The 27,752-nt window shown below is 44.6% G+C and overlaps 1 protein-coding gene across 6 annotated transcripts in view; it reads right to left on the bottom strand.

Annotated features, from left to right (window-relative positions):
* Positions 1 to 18,843, bottom strand: part of CCDC85A (coiled-coil domain containing 85A) — a 64,090-nt gene extending 45,247 nt beyond the window's left edge. For 3 of the 6 annotated variants that reach the window (XM_021391664.1, XM_021391665.1, XM_021391666.1), the window contains exons 1-2: positions 18,480 to 18,843; positions 15,609 to 16,524 (exon numbers count right to left, since the gene is read on the bottom strand). In XM_021391664.1, coding sequence (XP_021247339.1) covers positions 15,609 to 16,524; positions 18,480 to 18,698 — 1,135 coding nt within the window. In that variant the 5' untranslated portion in view covers positions 18,699 to 18,843. Of the gene's footprint in view, positions 1 to 7,617; positions 7,695 to 14,322; positions 16,525 to 18,479 lie in introns of all 6 variants that reach the window. The other 3 variants (XM_021391667.1, XM_021391668.1, XR_002436835.1) reach the window with 2 other exon arrangements.

Raw genomic sequence — 27,752 nt, 5'->3', positions numbered from 1 at the left:
AGTTCACATCCTACCTGGAGTTCACTACATTGGAATACACACCACATGGAAGTAAGATGTGGGCTGTGCACATCCCCCTATTTATTTCCCTGTGAAGCCAGGCCACATGACACCTGGAGATATGAGTAGCAGCAAACACATCAGGATCCTGCTGTAAGATAGCACAAGTTTTACACAGTGTGTATATGGCAGTTTAACCTGTTACTTAATGTGGGTCTTGCATCTATGCAATATATATTATCAAGCAAAGCACAACAGCTTTTGCCAATTAAAATATATTGTTTTTACAGTAATTAATCTGATACAACTATCCATCTGTATACCTGTTATCATAGCTATGCAGTTGAGCGAATATTTTCAATTGGATGCTAAATGAAACAAGAGGTCCCTAAATTAATAAATATTGCCATGTAAGGATACACTTAAGGGATCATCAGTTTCTTCCCTCATTCATTAATGTGTTTTTTTCATTTGCTTCCAATTACTAAGGCACAGGCACATATGGGATCCTCACACTACCATTAATGAAGACCGCACCGTGTCATTTAAATAGCTGCTAGACAAGTACTCAGAGGAACAGCTCCATCCCATTTTGTTCTGAATTGCACCTCACCACTATCAAAAATAAACCAGGGATAAGCAAGCATTTTAGGAAAATCATCTTTTTAGGTGATTTACAGTATTACGCATACAGGGGGTAGGCAGGGCTCACAGCAGCGCACAGCTGGGTTGGCAGTGTGGGAATGGAACCCATGATCCCAGAGCTTTGCTCTTTTTGAAGATTGTGGCCAATGTTACCTATGACTTGATCTACATAAGCTCTCTTATGAAATGCCCAAAGCACAGTTTCCCAACTGAGATTTAATCAACATTTACCTAGCAATATGCTCTGAACTTCAGGTGTGCATCAGCTCCCTGAAGCACGTGATTTCTTCCAGTGCCAAGTTCAATGAAGAACACTTCACCCTTTAAAAGGCAGAGCCCTCAGATCAGCAAACACTGCCACTGTGCATGCAGAGGAAGATGCAGAAAACCTTACAGAAGTCAACAGCACTGCTTTGGCATATCAGGTTTGGGCAGCACAGAAATGACCATGATTCAGGACCAAAGGCCCAAGGCTATGCACTTGGAAGCAGCACACTCAATACATTAAAAAGACTGCAACCAAACAAATGGGAGCTCTTTTTTCTTTGTTTTTCCACTCTTCAGACTACCGTGCATTGTTCCCTGCTTGATGGATCGTTCTGATCATGCTTACATGCACATCGCTAAGCTTTTAAGCAGCTCTACGATGGCCAAGGAACAACATAGTGAAAGCCATCTGGATCTTCCACTGAAGGATCTAATGAAGATTTTACGTATTGCTAGAGCCAACCTCTTTGCCGTATTGCCGAATCTGTCCAATTTTGCGTTTGAACTGTCAAACGCAACCAGATTAAAGCAGATGCACAGGATTTTGCACTTTGAAAAGAGACACAGCTGACAAAGACTCTTAAGAATATATATTGCTGTAGTAACAAATTATTAAAAGAAGTTCTTGGCTGTTTAGTAGCAAAACTGAGAATCCAAATAATTGGATCACCTCTATTTTTGACGGCAGATAGCGTACACTGTGTTTATAGAAGGCAACAAGAGACCGTCTGCCCCATAAAAGTGATAAGAACTTGACAGTGCTAGTTTCTCCATAGTTGTTAAGACTTCTGTTGCTCTACTGTAATTGCTTTTTCAGCAGCAGTAATAATCAAAGGAGTCCTAGGAGCGGCTTTTAGAAATTGTTAAGATTAATTTAGTTAAAAGTGGATAGAAAACATTTTGTTTTTAAATAGGAAAGCTCAGATTCAGAGCATTTCAGCTAACACAAACTTTTCACAGATGTCACAATAGCAATGGTTCAAGAAATTAATGATGAACAACTCCCACTGTCCAATATGCAGGAGAAGAGTCCTGCTTTACAGAAAGCTTCAGCAGAGAAACAGAGGGTATATGAAAAGAAACTCCCATTTCTACAGTACCAGCTGCCAGGATTACCAAACCAGCCCCCGTCATGCTTCTCCACTGTCAGGCATGACAGCAGACTTGCAGTAGGCACCATCAAGTCTGAGACACCAGAAGCCCAGAACAGCTCAGAGCTGCCATGGAAGTAAAGTCCTTTGTGCCCACTGTGAGCCAGGCAGGGTCAGTGCTACCACGATGGCAGCTATAGCACAGCAGGAGGATGGTGCAACACACCTGGTTTTTATCTGACAGCAGGATAAGAGGGGTAGGATATCAATTTGATATCTGCAACTGACAGAAAAGCTGCACAGGCGGTAAGAAAACCTTTTGATTATGGCATTTCATCACCCACAAGTAGCAATCCATGATTGGCCATTACCTACATCACTTCCAACCATCTCAAGCTCAGAAACACTGGAGCTCTGGTTGCCCTTATAATCTAATGCTTCTTTCCAACATCTCCGTTTTCTGGAAGCGTGGATGCTGTTAGAAAACAAGGCAAATTCACCAAAATGTACAGCTGCAGGAGCCGACTTTGGGTAACTCCATTATGACATTTTCCTTCCTTCAGTCCTTCACTTTGCAACTCTGCAGTCTTTAGTGTAACTCAATCTAACCTCCTCTAGGTTCTTTCTCCTCTCAACACACATAGCAAAATCAACAGCCAGAAACTGCACGCTCTCCCCTGAGCAACTTCACTGTACGTGCTCACCAGGGTGCAACTCAGCACCCGAGGGGCAGAGAGAAAGGCCCTGGCCATGACCTGACTGCCTTCAAACCTGGATGGAGAGCTCCATGTCTGCCACCCATCTTACTGAAAGCAGACAGTGGAAGAATAGAACTTCTTGTAAGAACTCGCAGGATTTCTTTCATGTTAAGGGCAAAAAGGGATTTCTGCCTGCTTCCCCTGGAAGCAATTCGTAAGGCTCAGCTCCTATTTTCATGACACCCCATGAAGAGAGAACAAAAAAAGTTTCTACAAGCCTCTGAACTCAGTGGGAACATGCAAGTGTACAAAGTCAGTCACCTGCATAAACAAAAGCAGTACTGAGCCCTGATTTCATTACCTAGTTCGGTATCTCCAACATGACAGCATGGTGAGTCACTTCGTTCTCGGAAGCAGCAAGATTACAGCCCCCACATCTGCACACACCTGCACTGCTACAGCACAGCACTCACGAACACGAAGCAGGCAAGCACTTGCTCATCCCAAGCAGCAGCCAGAGCCTCACTCATTGGCTTCATACAGCCTGCCCTTACTCCTGGAAGGCACGCCAGGGTATTTGCTGGAGGTTTGTGTTCCTAAGTTCGCCCAGTTCCATCCCTATGTGTGCTCGAGCTGCAGGCTCCTGGGTAACACTGCTGCTGGAAAGCAGTAGGGCAGCACAGTTCTCGCAGAGAAGTTAACAGGCTTTCTCCTCCTGCCAACCTTCTCTCACACTGGGTAACAGCCCGGCCACACACAGAGGTATTCTGGTTCTTCTGTTGCTTTGCAGCTTTTCCAGCCGTGCCATGGTCTTGAGTCTCAGAAACACCTTCAGCATTTCTTCTCGGTACACAGATGAATGTGTTACTACTTTGCATTTCTTAATGCATGCTCACGACTCAAGCATCACATGGCTCAGGCACAGGAAACGTGGTCACTCGGAAAGCGTGTTCGCTTGACTGAACACAAAGCACAGGATCATTGACCATAGAATGGTTTGGGTTGGAAGGCACCTTGACGATCACCTAGTTCCAACCCTCTGCTCTAGGCAGGGACACCTCCCTCTAGACCAGGTTGCTCACAGCCCCATCCAGCCTGGCCTTGAATGCTTCCAGAGAGGGGGCATCCACAACCTCACTGGGCAACCTGTGCCAGTGTCTCACCACCCTCACAGTATGGAATTTCTTCCTGATACCTGGTCTAAATCTTCCCTCTGATAGTTTAAAACCATTTCCCCTTGGATGCAACCTCTTGTCACGTGGATGTCCTGGACACTGCATTAGAGGACCATTTTCACTGACTGCCAGTGGTATCCCAGGGTTTCAGCTTAGAAGTAAAACAACAGGGATTGTACCTTGACATTTTGACCCTTTTTAAAATATCTGAGAGTTGATCTGAGAAACTATTTTTAGACAATTATTACTGTATTAGATTTCCTCTAGTCTCTTGACAATTCTTAACTACTTGCTGTTAATTTTACTTATTCAGAGGTTCAGAGTTTCATTTCCCAACCAAAACCTAGGAAGAGTTTGAAGTGACAAAAATACGACAGTCTCATGTTAGTTTTATATAATCGATTAGATACAATAGCAGTGTTTTTACAGGAGAAAACTGCATGGCTTTGCAGAGGACTTTTTACAAGCAAAAATAATCAGACAAGTGCCACATCAGAAGCAGTACCATTCAGTCCATATTTCAGCACGGGAGACAAGACACTTCTTCACTGAAAAGCAATAAAGTTTTTCCCAAAAGCTACTGCTCTGAGAACTTAAGAATATGCACTTATTTCAAGCACCAAGTAATCAGACCAATCTAATTAAGAGGATAATTAGAAGACTAACAGGTTGCTAAATCACACTCAGGACACATAGCTTGACAGTTGCTCTAGTTTATAAGAAAGACTAAAATAGTAACAAGACCAATGTTACTTTAATCCCTGGACAAGTTTCAAACACAAATTGCACTCAGACCACAGCCCCATTAAAAACTCAATACTTAGCATGGCAGGAAGCTGCTGTAATTGAAGTAACTCTCTGCTCTCATAACAAGAGTCCTGGCTTTGCAATGTCATCACTTACCAGAGAACGGAACTCTTCGGCCTGTCATTTTTGAATGTCAAAGCCTGGTTCCCCACTGAGCATACATTACTACAGAGCTTTGAAGTCCTGGACTGGATTCCAGTTGGTGCCATTCACAATTTTCAGAAGTGTCTGTGTTGCAGTGACATTGCACAGGAAATCTCCACTTTGGGCAGACAGTGAGAGCCCTCTCGCAGCCCTCCCTCCAACACACTGCTCCTGCACGTTGCTTTGGGAAGGCGTTCCAGCCTGCAGGCCACGTTCACAAGATGCCACACTGGATTGACACTCAGGGTCCAATGGCTATCTTGCCACAGTACTGTATTCTGATTTCTTACACTTCAAAAATATACATATTTTATATATAAGAGCTTTCTTTTCAACATTTCATTCTGATGGAAGATGAATACTCCCTTTGATGGTACCAGGTTAGTACAACCACATCTCAGATTCAGATTAGCATCTCCATTTCCTGAAGACAACTACAGCTAGGCAGCTACTCTGCAGCGTTAGCAACAAGACAGAAAAATGTAATTTCCTTTAGTAAAGCTATCACAGTGCTCCATTAGTTGGGGCTTATTGTAAATAACTACATTTAAGAAGAGTTTTCAAGCACACCTTTAAATGCAAAAGGTACATTAAGATCATATGGTATGCCTGCTGCAGACACAAAAATTAAAAATAGCTTTGAACCCCACTGGCCTGGTTAGCTTAAGTCATGAAACTCAGAAAGGAAGGAAACGGACTGCCTTAAAACTTGATTTTGAAAGGAAACACATTGAAAGCGTTTGTAGCGAGCTAATTGTTCACAAAGGTGTTTTCTAGGCATGTGAGTAACCTCAGCCCCAGTTTTTGCACCACGTTCAAAACAGGCGAAGAAAAATGCTGATAGAAGAGTGGTATGATGCAATGGAACAATCAGTAGCTAAAATGCAGGAAATCTGGATTGTAGATACAGCGGGGGGCTGTCTTGTCATTTGTTCAGCCCATTGTTCTTTCATGCACACGTTGAAGATCACAGTATTTGTTTCCTTGGTAAACTGTTTTGAGATCTACTGGTAAGTGCTGAACAAAATCCAGGCGCTACCAGCAGGTGTAAGAGTTTATCCAGGTTAACAGCACATCCACAGCTCCCTGCAAGCATCAGCTTCAAGACCACCAGGCCTCTCTGAGGCAGGGATCCCTCCACCCAGCCAAACCCACACAGTCCTTCCTCTCATTTAAAGAGTTTTCTCATCATGATTCCCCATCAGGCAGTACTGGTGTTTACAACTGTGATCATGCCCAGCCTCCAAAGAGCTGTAGAACTGAGGGAGTGAAGAAATGGGAAACCCAGAAGGAAGCCAGAACCCAGAAGCTCTAAAGCCTGAGCTTTGCTCAATGGGTCCATCTGCTCTTGCTGTATCAACAGCCAAGTGAGCTAGATCCCAAGGCCAGCTGGCTGGTTTGTTCTTTGCCTCGCTAGCACAACCACTCACACTCCTGAAGCACATGAATACTAACTACATTGATGGGAGAAAACACAGGCACTGTGAGTCCAAAGTGGTTGAAATTAAGATGCTCCTGGTTCCCTGGGAAACAGCATTTCCTAATAAACAGGATACGAGCATTATCTGAACTCTCCTAATTCCAGACAGTGAAAATCTAATCACTTTCATCTGCTATTACAGACCTTTTCCCATGAGTTTCAAGAGCCTACTGCATCATGATGGAATTCTGGGCAGCACTGCAGGAACAAATCAATTTAAATTTAACAAAAACTCGGCGGCAATTAAGCACTCAAAAAATGTTAAATCTGAGAACAAGGTGCCTGACTGCATCTGGTCAGCACCTTGTTTCTCCAGTAACTAAGACAACAAACACCCAAAACCTCACATTAGGTCGTAACATGTAGGATGGGCACCAAACATGAATTTACTGAAAAAAAAAATAATACATCTGCTAAGTGCATCTCTACCAAACAAAGTAGACAGAACCACGATCCACTACTTTAGAAGTATAGATTTTTGCATATATACTGGTAAATTCTGAAGTTATTTTGCTCTCAAAGCAAAACAGAACCTATTTCTCATTCAAATATCCTACATTAATATCCTTGGGACATCCATTTTTCAGTCCGGTGTTAGAATAATCTCTTGACTTTTATAGTTAAAGATAAATAAAAATACCATCAGGCAACAGAGCTGGAATAGAATCTGCTGTCCAGGGAACTCCTTCCTAGCTTCAGTGTCTACAGTACGCTCTTCCAGGTGGCAGTTGATAAGCATTGACTTGTCTCATACGTACAATGCCCTGTTCAATTTAGGTTACTGGAGAGTAGTAATGACAGAGGACAAAACAAGCCCTTTTGAGCTACATCTCTTTTAGACTTCCCCACGTACCTTTGTGGTACTCCTTCAGCCTACAACTGAATACAACCACGGTAGTGTGATCAATACAAGGAGCTCATCAACACCACGATGAAGCGCTTGAGAGGACAGAACTGAGATCCATGCTTCTGAAATAGTCTGATCAGTCACTTCCACACTGCCAGGCAGTCCAGCCAACCATTTCATCAGCAGAGTTTACAAGGCACTCAAAAAAGTTAAGAAGTCTTTCCATCCTATTACTTCTATAAACGATGTGAAGATAGGCAAATAGCAATATTCAGTTGCTGAAGCTAGGATTTATTTTAATATGCTCAGGATGCTTTTTTGTCCTCCTAACTCTCCAAAATATTCACATGTGCTATGGTAGCAAGCAGTCAACATGAAGGTTTTAGCATTACCAACCGGAGCACAGATCAAGTATCAATTTCCAATAAGAAGGAATAAATCAAAAAGTTCTTAGCACCTGTACCTGGAGGAGACACTGATTCTGGTATCTTCTGCTGTTTAGTTAAGACTGCAGAGCCTTTGGTCTTGGTGGCTGGAAATCTGGTTAGGGAAAAAAAACCGTTGTTGGAATGCTTTGCTTTTAGGTTTTGTTTACGGACTTAGTGATACTGCAAAAAAAAAAAAAAACCTAAAATCCAAAAATTAAAGTTAGAAAAATCTTAAAACAGACACAAGGAAGCAAGGCAAGCTACAGTGAGAGGCCACTGACCATCCAGAGCACTGCAGGGGCATGGGTATTTAGGCATCTTGCTTCTCGCTGGGTATCCAATCTCAGTGTAAGTCACGTGCCCAACAAGGAGTGAAGCACTCAAATACTTGGAAGGATCTAAGCACCAGTTTTCAGGTCCTACTTCACAGCATCCATATGCTCCCGCTTGGTGTATTCTGCTGCCTTCAGATATTTTTCTTGCTAGTTTTCCCCTCCCTCCCCTCCTTTCTCACAATGTTATCCTCCCTAATGTTATCAGTAACATTTTCTGACCACACGAATCCTAAGATGGATTTTTAATGTTACTAGGATTCATCTACTGCAAAACCAAAATAAACTCAGAAACCAAGAGGGGATGTGGGTCACCAATCAAAGCTGTTCTCCAGGCTCATCTGAACCTCACATCAATGTGAGCTGCATAGTGATGAATCAGTCCTGCAATTTTTGGAAAAGCATTTGTTTCTCCCCCTCCTTCAGATCCAAGGTGCAAGCATCTGTTCCAGACTCCTGCAGGAAGTGCGGATCAACACAAGTTTTCACTGCTCACATGAAGATAAAGAGATGCAATGAAATAAACAGGGAGTGAGCTCTGAGGCCAAACATTTGCAAGGAGCGTCTCACTACTGATTAACTCAGAGGAGTTAGATCTGACAGTATGTCATAACTAATATAGATACGAAAGCTCTGGAATAATTTGGGTAGCCTTGAGAAGGTACCAAGAAAAGAGAACTCTCAGTGTTGTTGCTTACCACCTGGCTCACTGTGATCCTCTGGCTATTACTCACGACAGGGCCTCGATGCTGCTGTATTAGGTTAGTTCGAATAGCCCCTTTAAAAAAAAAATGATAGGAACGTTTTCAAATCAGTATAATGAACCTCCTCAGGTTATGGAGGGGAGAAATGATGACAGAACAGCCATACTAACTCACAGTAAAGTTCACCCAAATTATGCAGAGGGAAAAATAAAGGGTTAAGAAACATTTACTTGCTGAAGGACCCGAGTGCGTAACTGCTGGCTCCCTCCTCTCACCAAGAACATACAGAACAATCCAAGTTTTACAGCAGAACCAACAAGCTGAACTCAGTCTCCTTGTTATTCACAGGCTTCACCAACTGTTCATCTTTTAGGACAGCTGTTATCTTGAGATGAGCCTTCTCATTTGCAGTCAATAGATCTGCAAACATTGTCATGCCGTGCATCCCCAAATGCTCATGTGCAGATCTCAAATCACAATCCCACCATTTTTTTTATGTGTAGCTTGCAGAATTAAAAGCACTTAAGAAGATTTACAAAAATACTAAGTGTGCACAGACTGGTGTCACCATGATATGGAATTTCTTTTGTTTGCATGTTTATTTTAACAATACTTGAGTATACATCCTTCCCCCCATGTTATACTTGTATAATTAATTCCCTCAGAACCAGCTTACTGTTATCACTGATGTATCTCACTGTCTTTGAGGCCTACTGTCCAACACCTCCTCTGTGCTGATCTTTCTCTATTCTTATTTTCTTTGGTGTTTGTCCCCGTGTTATAGGAGATTTTTAATTTGCATTCATGAAGGAATCAAACATTACTGAAACCCTTCACATTACTTGAGGTTTGCGGTAAAGGTGAAAACCAAATTATTAAGTTCTTGAGCAATCTCACAAGCCACAGTTGGCAAGTGAGTGTATGGGGAAAAAAAATTGTGTCTCTGTACAAAAGAACAATAACCTTAACAAAACAAGAAATTGCTATACTGGATCAGCCCATTGCTGCAAACAGCATTTCATCCTCTTTCCCCCAGAAGGAATCGGGGCTGGCTGTTTTAGATGAAGACCAACAAAAGCTCTTGCCATTAACAGCAATGGAACAAAACACCTGAGTGAAGCCTGTTCTCAGCTCCTCCTAAGAGAAGCTGATGTTTGTCTTAAACCAGACAAATCCTGTGATGTTTCTCAGGGCTTTGCCTGCTGTTGGGCTCCACATCGTTTCACAGCAGTGGGAGCCTGCCTAGATCTGCCACTGTGGCTGAAGAGTTCAGTTATGATTGAGCATCCTATTAAAACACTTCTCCAAATCCTTCAGCACAACGCTCAATCATTTTTTTCTTTACTACTGCTTAATACCACAGTTGTCTTCAGACAGTCAGTAACACTGAGGGGTACACAGTGGACTCCTCTACTTCAAGTGGGAGGTTGCAGTGACACCAGTCCTCCCACAACCACCACGTAACTCAGATGGAAACTCTTGACCAGTCTGGCTGCCAGAGGTTAAGATACGCTTCCTTCTGCACTGAGGAACAGAATTCACAATTGAGGGCTGCAGTTTTGCCTCTCTGAATGGAGCCCGCTTGCCAGCTATTCAAGAAGCAAATGCAGGCAAGATTTATATGAAGATCATTACTTAAGGTGATTCTTAACGTTCTTTCAGTAAATATGTATGTGACAATCAGTCCCAAGACACGTTGTGCTGAAGTTTACTGATTAAGACAGGACTTAATAGCTCAGAAATCAATGACATTCCATTACTAGCAGCATTTCCTCATGTACACAAAGCTGTGTCATCTCTCAGTAAAGAAATATGTTCTAACTGGGAATGCCTCACTGTCCATAACACAGGGTGTCACTGGCAGCACAAAGCCAAACCCCACATTATACTCTCCTCAAGTTACGAACCCAGTCAGCCCCAATACCTACACAGCCTGCAACAACTCTCCATCACTAGCTCCCTAAAGAAATGTGATATATCTCAAAAGCAAACATTCAATTTATAGATAGCACAGGAAAAAAAAGAAACAAAACAGGACTGCCTTTGATTGTACACACAGTATATCCTATGAGGCTGAAGTAGCTGAACAAACAGCACTTACTAAGAACTATCATAGTATTCTAACTCTGTGTTAGAACTGCCAGAGATCGAAGGATTTCGCAATGTAACCAGTGTAATATTTTTAAAAACTTATTTTACCATGGCAAAATCAGAGCTCAAAGCTGCACGTGGGCCTCTGTTAGATGAGGCACTCTCCCCAAGCAAGGACTTACACAGGTCTTTAAAATGAGGCTTCTCCATTCTGGCACTTACAAACAGAATGAAATCTGCCCACCTATTTCAGGCAGGCAGCACTAACTGCTTCCCAAGCTCCTGATGATTCTCCTGCTGATGTAGAGGCAAATACCTTGGGACTCATAGTGGCAGGATCACGGCCCCCAGTGAACTAGGAGCAACCCCTTACTGCAAAAGGGTCATCTGCTCTGCAGGATATGCCATCCAAGAAGGAATATAAAACCCCCTCGTGATGACTCCACATGTGCCCATCTAGCATAGACAGGGACAGAAATGAACCTCTACAGGCAGCCCTAGCCTGTAGAGTTACCATTGTTGGTATTACAAGTCACATTTTCAGCCTGACAAATAACGCCACAAAAATGAGTTTGGTAATAAATACAGCGTGCTCTAATCACATACATACATATTCTCTTACAGTGTGCAATAACTAAAGCTGATTCCCAAGTCTGATGTAAAACCTATGGAATTCAACTGAAAGACTCCCATTGATACAAGAGACTCAGAGCTCTATGCTTGAAATTAATGCCCCAAATAAGCAGTAGATTAATTCGTACTGACAAGCAAAAAAAAAAAAATCCCACCAATCCTGCAGCCTTTGCTTACACATCAGGCTGCTCTCAAGAGCAAGCAATGCTGCATCAGGCTTCAGTTGGCTGCTGTACGGGAGCGGGTGCCACTGGGAAAGCTCAAGTTCCACACGCCGTGCTGCACACTGCCATTCTGGACAGGCAAATCACTTCCATTTCAACTGGAAGAAAAGAACGCGAGCAAACATGACAGCATTTCACTGTTTGGCCAGCACCACGTGAGCTATTTCCATGGGAAGGGTATCATTTGTATCAGTAACATCACTGCAAGGTTTCTCCCTCTAAAGAGATACCGTGATTTTCTCTTTTTACTTAGAAAAGCAAAATAAAGATGCTTTCTTATTGTGTTTTCCTCCTAAGAAGCACATCTATAGCAGGAATTGCTCAAGATTGAAGCTGAGCTTAAACTTCCAAATACTCTTGCTCAACTGAGGTGCTGCTGCATTTGCTCCCTGAGAGCCCTCATACCTCCAGCAGCGTGCAGTGTTAGTCAGCACTTTTACAGCTCCTCATTAATAACCTCAGCAGGAAGCAAAAAGCACGTATGAAAGCCTTCTGATATTTTCTTTGCACACAGAAGTCAAAGCCTAGGGTAAAACAAAGGAATTCTTAAAATAGAAAGTCCACAATAAATTGCTTAAGATAAAAAACACCACTTAGACTGCAAATGCTGAAGTGACATTAATTTCTATAGAGGCACTTTCACCCCAGGTTTCTGTGTCAGTTAAAGACTTACGTGTTATTCTACAGCATAAGTACAGTCTAATTTCATTTATTTAATACCACGGGCATTTTCTCTTCCAAACTCAGTGTCTGTCCCAAATACCTCTGTGCTCATTAACCAGAGCATCTGAGAGCCATCGCAGTTTCATCATCATGTTTCTTTTGGTTGGAGCCTTGGAAAAACATAATACATAAGTTTGGCTTGATGTTTGTTAATTGAAAAAGTAGCTTTCAGACCCCATCTTCTGTCACTCCAAGGAAAGAGGGGGCACATTTCAGATATGTAGAACACTGGAGTAAGTTATTTGTATATATGTACACACACACACCTTTTATATAAAAGATTCCCAAGTCTTTACAGTTTTTCTTGATACGTCATACAAGAAAAAAAAAAAACAAGATCAAACTCTTGAGAATAGAAAGTGAGAAGAATTGTGACAGAAATCATCACCTCATTCTCTGCTCCTTCAGCTGTTCCTAAGGACCAAAGATGTTCCTGACCTGCAGCAGCTTCCTGTGTGCCACATGACAGCTTAAAGCATGCACGAGGCCAAAACAATTAATGCACGTGCCACGTCCTGTAAAGCAGTGTGCAGTAAAACTAAAATAGCCAGGCTGTCTGCGTGCATGCTTTCCAGTTAGGAACAGCAATTTCAGGCAGACAGCATAGTACTTTGTAGAGCGAGATCCAACGTGCAGAGGAATAACTCCAAACCGTGCTCAAGAGGAGAAGGTAAGACCAGCAGAGACGAGCTAGTCATCTATACTGAGGCTGGTCAGTACTGATTACATTACTTTGTATGTTTACCAGTAAGTCAGAAGATGTTAGCATTCATCATTTAGGATCGTTCATGATCACAAACACTTCATTCACTCTTGCTGCAACAACTGCCAGTACACGAGTAGCACAATAAGATCAGAAGTGACCTGAAATAATAATCGAACAGATGGGACATCACACCCCTCCTAGCTAGCTACAGTCCAAGTTTTAATAAAACAGGTTTAAACAAAGTGACAGTATATATACCCTATGATTTGGAGGTAAGAACCCAAAGTAGCATCCTTGTATACTGCTCGTCAGAATTGCCACCCCATATTTCCCACAGTCTCACCATTCCTTACAGCAGATGCAAAATACAGGCGTACACACAGAACGTCCACATTACTTCTGCAATGACAACAAGTGATCATGGCCAGTGCTTTGACCACTTTCACATCACTTGCCCTTCCCCACGTTTACAGCAGCTGACAGAACCAAAACCCAGAGCTGCCCAACTCAGCCCAAATGTGAAGACCAAGCATCTTCCTGAAGCTCAGGGCACGTCCCTCAGAGCAAAGCTGTCACGTGTAACCACCACCCAAAGTGAGCCCAAGGCCAAACCAATGTCAGAAGTAAACCTCATAGCCAACAGCCACTCCATGCTTGCATCAAGTTACATAAACATGAAAGAGGAGACATTTGACAGTTTACTGGTGAGCCAAGTCCTCTGCAAAAATGACTATATTAAGTGCAGGACGGGCAAAACTCTGATTAAAGTCAATAAACAGACTCCTAGATCAGCAGCTGCCATCTCTAGCTCCTCATGGCTCAAGGCCAAGCTACAGATCATTGGAATACACTCTATAATGGACACCAGTCATCTCAGGTTTAACGTAACAGCCTTATTACTAATAGGAAAGTGGCTGAGCACTCAGCAAGACCATTTGGGCAAAACAAATAACATAAAAAGCCCACCATGCTGGGAGCAGAAAAACCACATCTTTGTCCGTGAATGAGTTTAAAAATACATCCTTAAAACCTTATGTCATCTTTCTGCCTTACCAGTGACTAGACTGATGGACATTAGTATGAGAAAGGCAACTTTGAGGTTTGGTATTTGAGGTTCCATAGTTCACTCTACTCCCAGCCAAGTCAATTTACTCATTTTAAACACAAAGAACTGAATGATGAAAGAAACACAGTATTTAGAAGGAAGTTTCATAAAGACCAACTTTTATAACGTATGCATTACACATCTTCACAAAGTTGTCAAGCACTCTTCTTACTAATCACTTTAAAACGTTTGAAAAATTAATGAGAAGCCTCTAACACTTACCACTGTGGGGTTTGTCAGCCCTGTCAAGTACATCCATTTCACTGTAAGTAATCTGGATCTGTCCCTACAGAGCAGGTTAACTTACAGAATGCCTTCAGTAAAGATCATCATCATAGATAAATGGACAGATGCGAGAGAGGAACATAAGTGATGAGGGTGGCACCCAGCTCGGGGCTCACTCCATCTCTCAAGCAGATCCAACAAGCGTTCACTTCCACCGGTGTCAACACAACTTCTTCCAGCTGCTTCTAAGATGGAAACGTGTGAACTACATCCGAGACCAAAATCCTCACTTCAGAACTTGACTTCAGATCTAAGTGTAAAGGTCCGAGAAATGGGCTTTCACGTACACAAGATGCTGATTTCCTTTACGAAAACATCTCGGAGCGCAAAGAAAATGGGGCAGAACGCAGAAATTCCACCAAGTCTGTAAAAAGTTCTTCCAGCAGCACCGTAGGATGCTTCAACTTTGTTTTAATCGTTTCATTTGCTGTACGTCATTCATTTCAATAGCGTCATAACTGATTGTCTCTCAAAATACTGAGGTTGTGCCTGTCTTATGAAGTAGTTAATTGCAATCAGTGGGAATACACAGCTCTTGGAAGCTGCACTGTTTGTTGGCTAACTTTATTAAGTGCAGCAATAACAACACCCACAAAAAAAAACTCTGAGATCATCCCTAATTTTTTAACTTGTTATAATTAAACACATGCAAACACAAGGCTTTGAGAAGTTTTAGAAAGTACTGATTCATTTATATTGAGCCTCACGCTTCATTTGGGTTCTTTTCTAAGGCTTATTAAAAAAAGATATAAGAAGCCTGCCATCAGTAAACAGAAGATTTTATTATCCTTAGAGCTCCAGGCAGGCTAGGTTAGGAAGGTGGAAGAGAAACTGGAGACATTCAGCTCCACAGCAATGACTCAAATATAGGCAGGACAAGAAACATACACAACTGCTCTCTAACGGATGTAAACAAATTTATCTAGGGACAGCTTCCTTCCATGGAGCAGGATTAAGAGCAAGAGCTATTTCTTTATACCTTATAGACAAGCACTCGACATTCGTTTCTCTGCTTTTTTAAACCACCCAACACCTACTGGACATAAAGATAAAGAGGTATACTCCAATTAATTTGCTTGCTACAGGAATAACGCTGACACCAGACCTCTTGCCTTCCATTTCACATAAGAAAAATACTCCTTTGTTTCCATAACCAGCCAAAACAGAAGTGAAACTACCTTAGTAATTTTCAAAGTGAGCTCTCACTACGTTTATTGACCCACCATTCATTCCATTGTATATACTTCTGTGGTGAGGGGACAGGTCATCTGTCACTTGTCTCCTGAGGGTACCTTCTCTGCTGCCTCCGCTGAGATGCTTGAGATGCTCTGGGCTCCCTCCATAGTGCTTTTTGAGGTGCTCAGGGCTCGTGCCCCTCACTTTGTGGAGATGTTCTGTACTTCCACTCTGCGTGTGCTTTTGAAGATGATCTGGGCTGCCGCTGCTGTGCTTTTGATGCTCAGGGCTACTGCCAGGCCTCTGCTTTTGAAAGTGTTCAGGGCTACTACTCAAAACGTGCTTTGGGAGAGTTTCTGGACTGCTACTGCTGTGCTTTTGTTGCTCGGGTGCTTTGACAATGGTTTTCTGATGTTCTGGACTCGGTCCTTTCAGGTGATGATCAGGACTGCCCGAACTCCTAGGCTTCTGGAGGTGCTCGGGGCTGACACTCCTGTGCTTCTGGTGCTCAGGGCTTCCCTCACCCCGAGCTTTATGAAGATGTTCTGGGCTCGTACTTGGATGATGTTTGTGATGATCCGGACTGTCTGTGCTTCCCGTGCTAGAAGTGCTACTCCCATCCCCGACATCTCTAATGTAAGCACTCGTCGCAGTTAATTGGCACAGGCTGATTTGGCTGTCAATAGAGCTCCGGCTGCCTGCTCCACCACCCTTCTCCTCATCCAGCAGCACACACAATTCCTTCAGCTCCAGGTTTTCCTTGACCACTTCTTCTTGTCTCACTTCCAATTCCTTTAGCTTCTGTAAGTACAAGGCAACCTCTTTGTGCATAACACTAGCGCTGTATCTGCCCAGTCTCTGCCACTCACGGGACACCCTCTTGCCCTTCTGCCTGTCGTCATCCAGAAAGCAGCACAGGTCTCTCAGTTCTTGGTTGTCTTCCTGCAGCTTCTGATTGATATCCTTTAAAAGAAAGATAATCATGACTGAGAAGTGTCTAAAAGAATCAGTGTTACACCATCACCATGATACAAGCCAGCAAAGAGCACTGCCGTGAACCCATCATTTAAGCACTCCAGCAAGGCAGAAATAACCACACGTGTGGATCTGGCATACAACAACAGCATCATGCTCCAAACAAACGGAGCTGCTCCCCAGCAAATAATACGTTTCAAGGGTTCAAAAGCTCAATTCTGAGATGGTACAAAAGTTTCCGGTGTTCAATTTGTGTTCATCCTAAATATCAGAATAGCTTCGTTCCCAAACAGGGCAAAGATCATAAGCTCTCTCATGGGGATCTCACTCCCTTGAGAAATATTCACCTGCAAGGTACTGCTGAATAAGACTAAAGTATATCAGAAATTGTAATCCCACTTAATTAATGCTTATGCTGTCTATTCTTTAGAACGTATTCGCATATGAAAGTGAGCGTGTTAGAGATTTAAGATAGTTGAGTTTTGATTTCAATCCAGATTTGCATAAGCAAACCTCATCAGTCACCGGCTTACCAGCACTCCTCGACCACTCTGAAATGAACCTATGAGCCTTAACAGATTTTCATTCCCAACCCAAGTGTGTGATTCCACATCCTTCTCCAAGCGAGGAAGCACCTGAAGCAAATGCTCCGAAGCAAAAGCGTTCAAGCGACGGCTGTAGCAGAATAACGTGCCAAAGGAAATATTGTCACTATTTCGTGTTCCTAGCGTTACTAAACTGGCTTGTGGCCATGTTTTATCTTTCTCTTAACTCCGTGTTTATTCCTTCTTCTGTAGAACATTTTAAGTGCTCAAGCAGAAGCAGGAGACACCCACGCACTGAGTGTGGGCATCCCTGCTCCTCAGGGCCCTGCTCTTTCTTACGGGACAGAGGAGAGGCTCAGGCACCAAGGCAGGGCATCAGTCCTCGTTCTCCCAAATTCCCTTCAGAAATTCCAGCTAAGACATCTGAACGAATGGTGGAAATTAAACGTCAAGAGGGGAACTCAGCGTTCCTTCCTGCACACGTTGGTCTGGCTTGTTCCTCATCAGGCAGGTAAACCCATGGGACGGCACAGCACCTCCATGTGTAGCAAGGAGGAAGGCACTGCTGTTCTAAGTTAACCTGCATCACAAAGGTCCCGTCCGCTTGCCCTCATGCACTGTCACAGAGAGGTCTCCTGCCCAGGACACCGCATGTCCTCAAAAGGTGGAAGGGACACTACACTTCGTAGAACAGGAAAACGAAGGGACAGGACCAGCCTTCCCCCCACACACAATTTAGCTCGTGTCGCACAACTACTGAAGATGCTTTACAATAATTTACTTGACCGGAGCCGTTCTGCAATTCAGGGACCTTCTGCTCATATTCTCTCCTGTAATAACGCAAAGCCCACCCTGCATTTGGGCATCTCCTTCCCTTCAACTCCAAAGGAATTTCTGGGAACAACTTCACTTCCCGAAACAACACGACAGAAGCTGCTTTTGAGCCGTCCCTCCTGCAAGACACCACTCTGGGTCTCTAACACAGCGCTGCGTGCTACATCGCGGTGATCTCCCGCAAGCAGCCGCACCGCCTGCCCAGCCCTCGGACAAGGAGAAGGAAGCGCTGGGGATCACGGCTCTCACCCAACCAAGGGTTTAACGGAGCCGGGACGCGCCTTACAGCCAAGGGCGGCCCCGGGCGCAGCCGGCAGCGGCAGGAGCGGAGCTGCGAGCTACGGGACGCTCCCGAGCAGCCTCCAGCCGAACGGCCGGCTCGCACGAAGCCGCCTCCCAACGCGCCGGCAGCGCCGAGCGGGCACAGCCGGGTCCCGCCGGCCCGGAGCTCCGCACGTCGCTTTCTTCCCCACGCCCTTCCACGGGGACGCGTCGCTCCACCCGGCTGGGCGCGGCCCGGCACGCAGGTGACGGAGCGGCGTTCCCCGGCCGGCCGAGCCGTACCTTCAGGCCGCGGATCTCGCCGAGGTGCAGCTGGAGGCGGCGGTTCACCTCGCGGATCAGGTTGCTGTGGTCCAGCATCGCGCTCATCTTCTCGGCCTCGGCGCGGCGGAGGCTGCGGATCAGCTCCTCCTTGCTCCACTGGAGCAGCTCCTCGTCCGACACCTTGGACAAGTCCTCGGCCGGCGCCGTCCCGCAACTTTCCGCCGCCACTTTGGCCATGCTGCGGGCCGGGGGAAACCTCGGAGGATCGCGGCAGAGAGGAGGAGGGAAGGGCGTGGAGGAAAGCCGGCCACGGCCCGAGGAGCAAACTTCCCCGGGGGAGAGGGAGAAAGGGGAGGGGGAAAAAAAAAAAAAAAAAGCCAGAAAAAAANAGGCTAATAATAGGTCCATGAAGCTATCCCAGTGATCACAATGGCAGGTGAAGCTGCGAGCTGCAGCTAGAGGTAAAACTGCCAACTCTATCTTCTCTCCACCTTCTGTTCTGATTCTGTAAAAGTATCAAAGGATGTACCAACTTCCAGCAGCACTGCCAGGTCAGCCAACAGCCATCGGCTTCGCCTTTACCATCATGTCACACAATAAGACTTTGAAGTTCTTTACTGGCCTTGGGGCTGCTGAAATGCACACGTGTGCATCAGTGCACGCACTACCACGCGTGGAAGGAAGTAATTGGACACGCCACTCCCGAGGTTATTGAATGAGTCGTGATCCCCACAGATCACCTTCGTCCGCAGCTTCCATCTCTATGCACAAACTCTTTAGTTATCCTGCTGATTCCTCTCAGAGAGCAAATCCATTACATATTTAATTAAGCTGTGCTCAATATATTAGGTGAGAGAACTATTCTATCTAGTGCTAGCTTACCATTACGTGCCCCGTCACAACGTTCTACACAGCACCGCGTTTCTGTGATGTAAGTGTGATGTTGGGTGGTTGGTTGGTTTTGAGGGGGATTTTTTGTTTTGTATATAGCAGAGCAGAAACTCATTGGCAGAGACAATCACAGCGTACGGTTTGCATAGCCACAGGCATGACAGCCCAGGTAAAAACTTCAAACAAAACAGAGGTAAGACGGAGAGGGGGATAATTTGGAAAAGATTCTGAGGAAGAAACATTTAGCTTAAGTATTGCACAAACCATCGCTTCACAACTGCCAGCAAAGTATTGCCAACCTCAGCCAATTGCCAGCAATTAGGGATGACATACACTGCAATATTTGGGATACAAAGGGAGCAGAAAGGAAGGAGAAACAAACTGCTGTACATTTTGTCACAGCTGACGTATGGCAATTGCCAAGGGCAAGGGCTTCTGAAGATAAACTGCTAGGCTCCAGGATAAACCATTGTTCCGACAAGGAAATACGAGAGGCCAAAGCAAAACAGGTTCTTCAGGGGATGAGTATTTTTTGTTTGTAGCATTAAATAAATAATGCACACAAAGCAAGATGACTGCATGGGGAATTCGTGCAAGTGCAGCACCACGTGAAATAAAAGAGGATCTAATCCAGGATCTTGATTTCCTAGGCTGACATAACAAGCATTCATCCAGGGTTTAAACAAAGGATTTCAACCTTCTCAAATCTGATTTCTGATCTCTTACTAGAAGCAGGCTGCCATGTGCACAAAGACATAAACCAGCAGAAGAGGGAAACAGTTAATACGAAATAATTAAGGAAAAAAAATAAATCACGTAACCTACTTTCAAATGGAATCCCCTTCCAGTTCCAGTAACACAAGTGGTAAGAACCTCTTTCTAGTGCCAAAAATGTAATGATGTTAGGGAGTTTTGCAAGTTACCGATACATCAGAGTACCCCAGCTGATTAAACTCTGATAAATGTGTCTTATAATAAGAGCAAACTTTCTCCTTTTTTAAACTGTAATGCCTTTTTTTTTTATGGTGGGGGGTGTCTTATAAGCACTAAAACCAAAACATTCTGAAAAAGGCAGAACAGAGGGACTAGTTGCAAACAAGCAGGGGAAGCTTTGCCAGCTGTCCAATTGCTTTTGGAAGTAAATCATGTACAAATGTACACAAGCTCAGAAAGTCCCTGATGTTGGTAGGGGAGCAGAGCAGTGGTTTGGACCAAATTGAAAGGGAAAACTCCCAGAGGTTTTCTCCCAACAGGATCTTGATGTTTCCCTCCAAAGTAGTTACTTCTAACTCAATAAATATGGCTGAATAGAAAGTTGTTTACCCTATAACTTTCTGAACCACGGGCAAGAATGAAAGACAAGGTCAGCAGGTTTTGTCATTTCTGCATGGAAAGAAAAAAGAAAAACTGCAAAGCAGACACTGTCAGAGATACTACTGGTTTAAAGCCAGCTCCTCTTCTTCAAAGGGTGACAGAAATGTGCTGACCCCACAAGGAGACTGGGACTCTCCTCATCTCTGTGCTATGAACTCCTTGTTTCTAGTTCTCCAAGGCCATAAATCACTCCTTAGCACTGTAACACAGCCTTCGGTACAAATGCCATAGCTAGGCCAGGCTGGATGTGGCCTGCCTTGTTCTCAGAGAAGGATAAGGCGAAGGCAGAGGGAAGCCATCAGATGCTCCCCTTCATGTAGGACTGACAGGAAGATTCAGGAGCCCACTCAGGTAAACAAGAGCATCTTCTCACCTGTGCAAATGGGCATTGCAGGTGTTCGTTTCACCAGGATCCTGAGGACAGCATTTGGGCCCAAATCATATTCTCCACTTTACATCTCAAGAATCTAATTAAAATGTACAAAAACCAAATAAACCTAGGAGATAAGTTGTGTAGTAGTTGTGATAGTGCATAGCATTTAAAGCATTTTCTATCTTCAAAGCACTTCGTAGGCATTAGCTAATTAGTGGATAACATGAATTTAAAAATCAATGCATGAGAATGGCATATGTTTAAAATTAACATTTCAATTGCTCTCCTCTGACCACTACATTCACAAAACGCTTCCTCTTTATTTGCACTGATGTGTAACAAAGGATCCCACACCACTTATTACCAACCAGGAACGGAGTTCTAAACTACCCCGTCCGCTCTGCAAGAAATGACATCTGCACAGGGGCCAAACGCAGAAGTCTTCCATTAGCAGGAACTGAGGCTCTCAGAAACAACAAAACAAAGGCGCGTTTTGGCAACTCATGCTCCTCTGCTGCCAATTTCAATCTTGCAGTTAGAATTACTTCCTTCCAGCATCTGCTGTTTTTGTGGCTGATGGATTGATCTTTTTGAGAAGGGAAACATTCTGGTTTTTTTTTTTTGTTTGGTTGGGGTTTTCCTGTTGGATTTTCCAGGAGTTACCAGAGGCGTTCAGATACTCAAACCAAACAAAGTGACCTCCAACGCTATGAGCACCGCTGTACACTAGCTGCCATCCGCAGCCTACAACAAGGTGAAACGTCCCTCAGCTCACCGCTAAGTGCATTTGAGTTTTCTTCACAACGAGTATCTGCAGCACAGGTTTTCCCCACTGATGCTTCCCCGTCACTGCCCTCCCCATGTCCTCTTGCTGTTCTGCACGCCTTGCTAAATGAAAATTAATTCCGATTGCAGCGTGGACGTGCAGGCTGGGGCTCCCCACACTCTGCGGTTCTCTGCCTTTCTTTCTGGACCAATGCAGATCGCCCAGCTGGAGATTCCTCGCAGAATATTTTTCAGGTGCCCCCAGGTAACTGTCAAGAATTGCACTTGAACTTCTAAGTGCAGAAGGACAAAAGCATTTCTCCAGCCTGATGCAGTTACTTCTTTTAAATGCCTTCCCATGCCTTAACTCTTTCTCTCACTGTAAAAGCTTCTGAGCAACTGGTATCCACTCTTCCTTTTTTTTTTTTTTTTTTTTTTGGTGTTAGTTACACGTTTCCCATCAATGACATCAACAGCACACTTCTGGTGCTTTCCTTTTTACATAAATAGAGATCCGACACCTCCAGCATGCAGGTGGAGGTGACAAGGACAGGGGAGCCCACTCACAAAAGCCAACAGAACTCCCCCCAAACCCTGCTGAACAAAGCTCTAACAATTCAATTAGCAGCTTTTTCCCACTTTAGTTACTCACATGCTCACAAATTTCTAACCGGAAAGGCCACTGTGGATTTTAATCTTGCTTATTATACCATTTCCTTCTGACTAATGGGGCTGCAAATATTCCTCCCTGTGCTAATTATGCTTTTTATCATTATTCTTCAAAATGACCTATTTCTTCAATTTAGAGGGAAGCTAGCTTGTGAGACCCACATAGCAAAGTTTCAAGCTCGTTACATTTTATTTTCAGACATAAATCTGTGTAATGTTGAATACAAGTTTCAATCAAAAAGCGTTTCTGTGCACACTGTGGAAAGAAGAACTGTGTTTATTCAGTGCTAATAAAGTTTTCTGGGCCCTGAACAGAAGTTCTCATTGGTAAGTCTCACTAGCAGGACAGCCTTAAATCCTTAAGACCATAAGAAATAGTTTGCAATTGCAGCAGTGATACAAATCAGTTGAAATAAAAAATAAAGTCATTACTGATAATTCACGATGGAAGGACTGGTAGTACTTTTTTTAAAAGAAATTACTGAAAGGTGTTAAACCTTGAGAAAGAACCCTGACAGCTGAAATGTTTGGTTCCTACAATGAGATTTAATGGCAGAGTTTTCCAGGCAGTTGCAAGATGGAAGGATTGCTCTGATGTGGAGCCCACCCACGAGCTCACCTGGGCCCACTTGTGCATGCAGCGACCACTGCTGCTACTATTGCTCTGTGACCTGTGAAGAAGGTAATGACGGAAAGCCATCCAGTTTCCAAGGCACAGGAAAATAAACCTAAAGAGCTAGGAAATCTGTCCAATCTCATTAAGTTTGGGACAGATGCTAGAGAATAAATGAGCACTGGAGACGAGCAGTGTTCTCAGCCTACAAGATAATTTTTAGATAAAATTCAAGCACCGGCCCAGAGCAAGAGGAAAATTCCATTGCTGTTCACACAGTCCATCACCTGGATAAAGAAAGGCTCCTGTAAGCCATCATCTCACTGCCTTTAAGTAGAGCTACTCTTAAAGAGCAATGAAAACCTGAGGGCTGCAGGAAATGCAAAGCATTTCTCTTTATCGAACAGTTCTAAAGGAAAGAGGTATCACACGGACAAATATTTCATATGAAATTACAGCTTCATACCTCTCCCATTTTGCTTTTCCATTTATCATTTCCATCCTCCTGCTCTCCCACCCACATACCCCTGGAATTATTAATGCTCATGAAAGAGCATAAAGTTTTCATAATAAAGAACATTTTTGTCCATTACCTGGAGAATATAGTTCATTCAATATGTTCCCTTGGAGAAAAAAAAAAAAATTTTTTTTGGTCTGCTGTAAATAGATGCTCTTTCCCAGGACAATACATTGCTCTGAACTACACAGTTTTCTTTTGGATTTATTATTTATTACAGAACAGTTCTGCCTGGAGATGGTGGTTTTCCTTGTGGAAAATGCCAACAGATGGGGCCTGGTGTGCTGCTCTTCATGACATCACACATCCTCATCCCATACCGCAGGGTATGTATGTGTAGAACAAGGAAACGTATCTTTGATCTTAAAAGCTGATTCTGCTCTTTTCATCTTGTTACTCAACAAAGCCATGCTCAGGCTCAGGTTTCTGTACTCAAAACTGCTTCAAGGATACGTTTTGTTACCACTGATTGCTTGCTTCTGGGAAATCATTTATTGACTAGAAATTTGATGGTGGCACTGAATTGTGTACTTGTAAAGCAACCTATATAAGCATCTGCTTATGCTAAGATGAAGGCCAGACTACACACTTGCAAGTCAGCTGTGGAGGGAAGGATTTCAGCTGGCAGTGCTGTGCCCTAAGCGCTACAAGTTTAATGCTACGATGAAAACAGCAGGAACATCTCCGGCACGGAAAAATGTTTTGGCAGAAGGGTGGTTAAGAGGCAAAGTTGCATGTTATTCCACTTCGTAGTAATCCAGTCTAGAAGCAGCCAAGCAGGGGGACCTATAGCAAGGACTGCATCAGAAGGAAAGGCCAGCGAAACCCTGCCCCATAGAGGCTGGAAGTGCATATACTGAGGATCATTGAGCCCAACTCCGGGCTCCACACAGCACCCAAAGATCAGACTATATGTCTGAGAGCGTTGTCCAGGTGCTCCTTGAACTCCAGCAAGCTTGGTGCCATGGCCACTGCCCTGGAGAGGCTGTTCCAGTGAGTGCTCACCCTCTGGTGAAGAACCTTTTCCTGATTCCCGGCCTGACACTGCGTCGGTTGCACTTTCATGCTGTTCCCTTGGGTTCTATTGCTGGTCACCAAAGACAGGTACTTAGCGCTGGTGATACAACAAAACAAGATGCTAGAACAAGAAAACTACTTAACAGGAGTAGACATGATTTCCTATTGTACACTTTCCTAGCAATGCCCTCTCTCAGCAGCCTCTGCAAGCAGAGGGGAGTGAGGAAATTTCAGTTTGCATGTTGCAAAGATATCGTAGAATCATAGAAAGACCTGGGTTTAAAAGGACCTTAAAGATTCTTTAGTTTCAACCCCCTTGGGGCTGCCAGTCACTAGACCAGGCTGCCCAGAGTCACATCGGAGCTGTTCTGCCTCAAACCCCGCTGAGGAGGAAGGCAGCATTACCATGCACTGGGGCAGCACAGTGGGAGGCCGCAGCAGCTCCTTAGCAATGACGACAGTCTCCTTCCTACCGCTCCTCAGAAATGAGAGAAGCAATTGCACAGCAGCCTCGCCTGTCCGTGAGAGGGACTGCGTGAGACGTACGGAGTGACCTCAGTCAGCTCAGTGAATTTTGAGGAGCCGTTCTTTAGCGACCCTGCGTTAAAAAAACAAACCTCACTCATGCCTTGGCATTTTTAGCACGTAACTCAAAAGTCACTTCAACCCGACGCAGGGACGGGCGGTGGAACAGGCAGAGGCGGCGGTGCCGCGGCTCGGCCGGCAGGTGGCGCCCGCGCCCAGGCGGAGCGCGGTGGGAACGGGCCCGGTGCAGCGCCCGCGTGAGGGCGGGCAGCGGCGGGAGAGCCTGGCAGCGGCCCCCGCCTCCGTGCGCACACACGTACGCGCGCAGGCAGCTGCCGCCCGCAGCCTTCCTCCTCCTCTTTGATCTCCACAAAACAAAGGGGCTTCACCTCAGGCATTGCTTCTTTGGATCTTCCAAGGGCAAATGGCGGACGGCCTTCGGGCTGCCGTGCGTGTCCTGGCAGGGGGAAGCCGCGCCTTGCCACGGGTGTCCCTCGGGCCGGCAGCGCTCAGCCCTGCTCGCTCCAGAGAGCGGTCGGTGCCTCGGCTGGAGCTGGTGACCCTGACACATGCAAAAATCAACGTCCATTTTGTAGGGTTCCTCCTCTGTACGCCCTTCCGCGCTGTAGGTGTGTGCAGGCATGACGGGCAGCATCCCACACATCAGCATCCCGCAGTGTGAGGGTCGCTGAAGTGATTCTGCTGCGGGCAGTCGCGGCAGAGGCAGGGAAGGACTGACACCGCCCATCTCGCCATGGCCTCTCTGCCTGTTAGTGCCATCCGTGAGAAAACTTCGCCAGGCCTTCCTCTCTCTTCCTCTCACACAGGCGTGTTCATATACAATCGAAATAAGAAATAAAATCAAACTGGGTCCCACAATTACTAGCCTCACCCAGTGCTGAAGAAAGAACTTGCCCACGTTTTCGGAAAAGCCCGGTCCCTCTGCTGACAGACAGTTCCTAAGCTGATAAAATAAGTGCCAGGAAAGCCAGAACCGTATGTGATAGCCATCGTATGCTCTCCATTGTGCACGAAAATGAGATCCTTCTGTCTCGGTCATCACCTTTCTGAAAGGAAGGCAGTAACAACAGAATGCCCCTCTAGGTAAAATGTTTTACTGCACGCAGTAGCTAGATTACTGTAGGACCAGACAATTCATTCTATAAATCCATAGCACCTACACAGGGATCTCTGCCCACAACCGCTGGCAGAAGCGCTACGGGCTTGTTTAGGCTTGTGGGGCTGAGTGAGCCCATTAGGTCTGCAAGGAAGAACAAGCTGAAATAAAATTGCACACATCAGTGCGCCTTGCCTGAATTAAACTGTATGACTGTCACACAGCTGACACCAGCAACACTGCTGACACAAAGGAGCCACATATGTTCCTCAGTTAATCGTGCTTTGTCTTCCGACAGAACTTTTCAGGTGGAGTTTTACGGGGTGAGTCTCCTTTCGATGGATGTAAGAAGCTGCACCATGTGGAACCAGGTCTCCTGAGCTTCTGGATGTGTTCCAGAAAGCACCTGAAAAGTCAAGATTGCCAAGATAATAATTGGAAAAGATGTATATCTTTTCATGAGTCTGCGATTTTCAGTTTTGCCACCCACCCCGACTGTGCAGTCAGGGAGCCTGCCACCTTGTGTGCTCCGTGATTTTTTTGTTACCAAGATTTTGTGAGATACCACACAACAGGGACAGAAGAGCAAGGGCAGAATGCAGTGGATCCACCCCAGCAAGACTGCAGCTGTTGCCTCTCTCATCTTCCACCCCTTCTCTCAAGGCCTTCTCACAGCACTCTGAGCAAGCTTTCTCCTGCAAAGTGGACTCCAATGTGTTCTGCACTGAAGCAGGGAAGTTCAAAGCACGGGCGGCCTGCAAGACCAGCCCTCTGGGACAGCACTCTGTGCTCAGGGTCAGACACACCTTCAGCACTCGGAACACTTCAGAGAGCCAAAACTGAAAAGCTAGAACAGTGTTTGCTGGGCATAGGGCTTCCGTGACATGATTTTAAATTGCTATGTTACTTTTACACTTCACAGTAAAACATAAGCATCTGACTGATGACATAGTTTTTTTCTCCAAAAAGGGAAAAAACTGTCAGTCCTGGGCTGCATTTATAATGCTGCCAGACCTCGACTAATGAACGTTTGCTGTGGGTGTTTCAGGACCGCTCTGTCCACTCAGTGTTTGTGAATGTATGATCTTTACTGTCATCTGACAGCTAATTAATGGATTCTCGGAGAGAATCTGCTTTGCAAAGGTAAGAAAAATGATATATGCAAAGAAACAGCAGCAAACACAGCTTTAAAGGAATACAACTTTTACTTGGAATATGAGAGAGGAAGCATTTCAGCAAGCAAAGTGCTGTTGGCTCAGGTTGTTTCTGAGAAGAGAAAATATCTGTAATTTTTCCTTTGTTCTATTACTTGTGATAAAGAGACTTTAGATTTAAAGTTATTTTCTCTATGCCTGCTCTTATCAACATGATATCTTTCCAATGATCTTTTTCATTCTGGCTGCAGAAACCATGGCACATAACATTATGCC

Source organism: Numida meleagris, chromosome 3, assembly GCF_002078875.1.
Source record: "Numida meleagris isolate 19003 breed g44 Domestic line chromosome 3, NumMel1.0, whole genome shotgun sequence".
NCBI lineage: Eukaryota > Metazoa > Chordata > Aves > Galliformes > Numididae > Numida > Numida meleagris.
The sequence above is the reverse complement of the archived record's forward strand: the minus strand, read 5'-3'. Positions and strand labels throughout refer to the sequence as shown.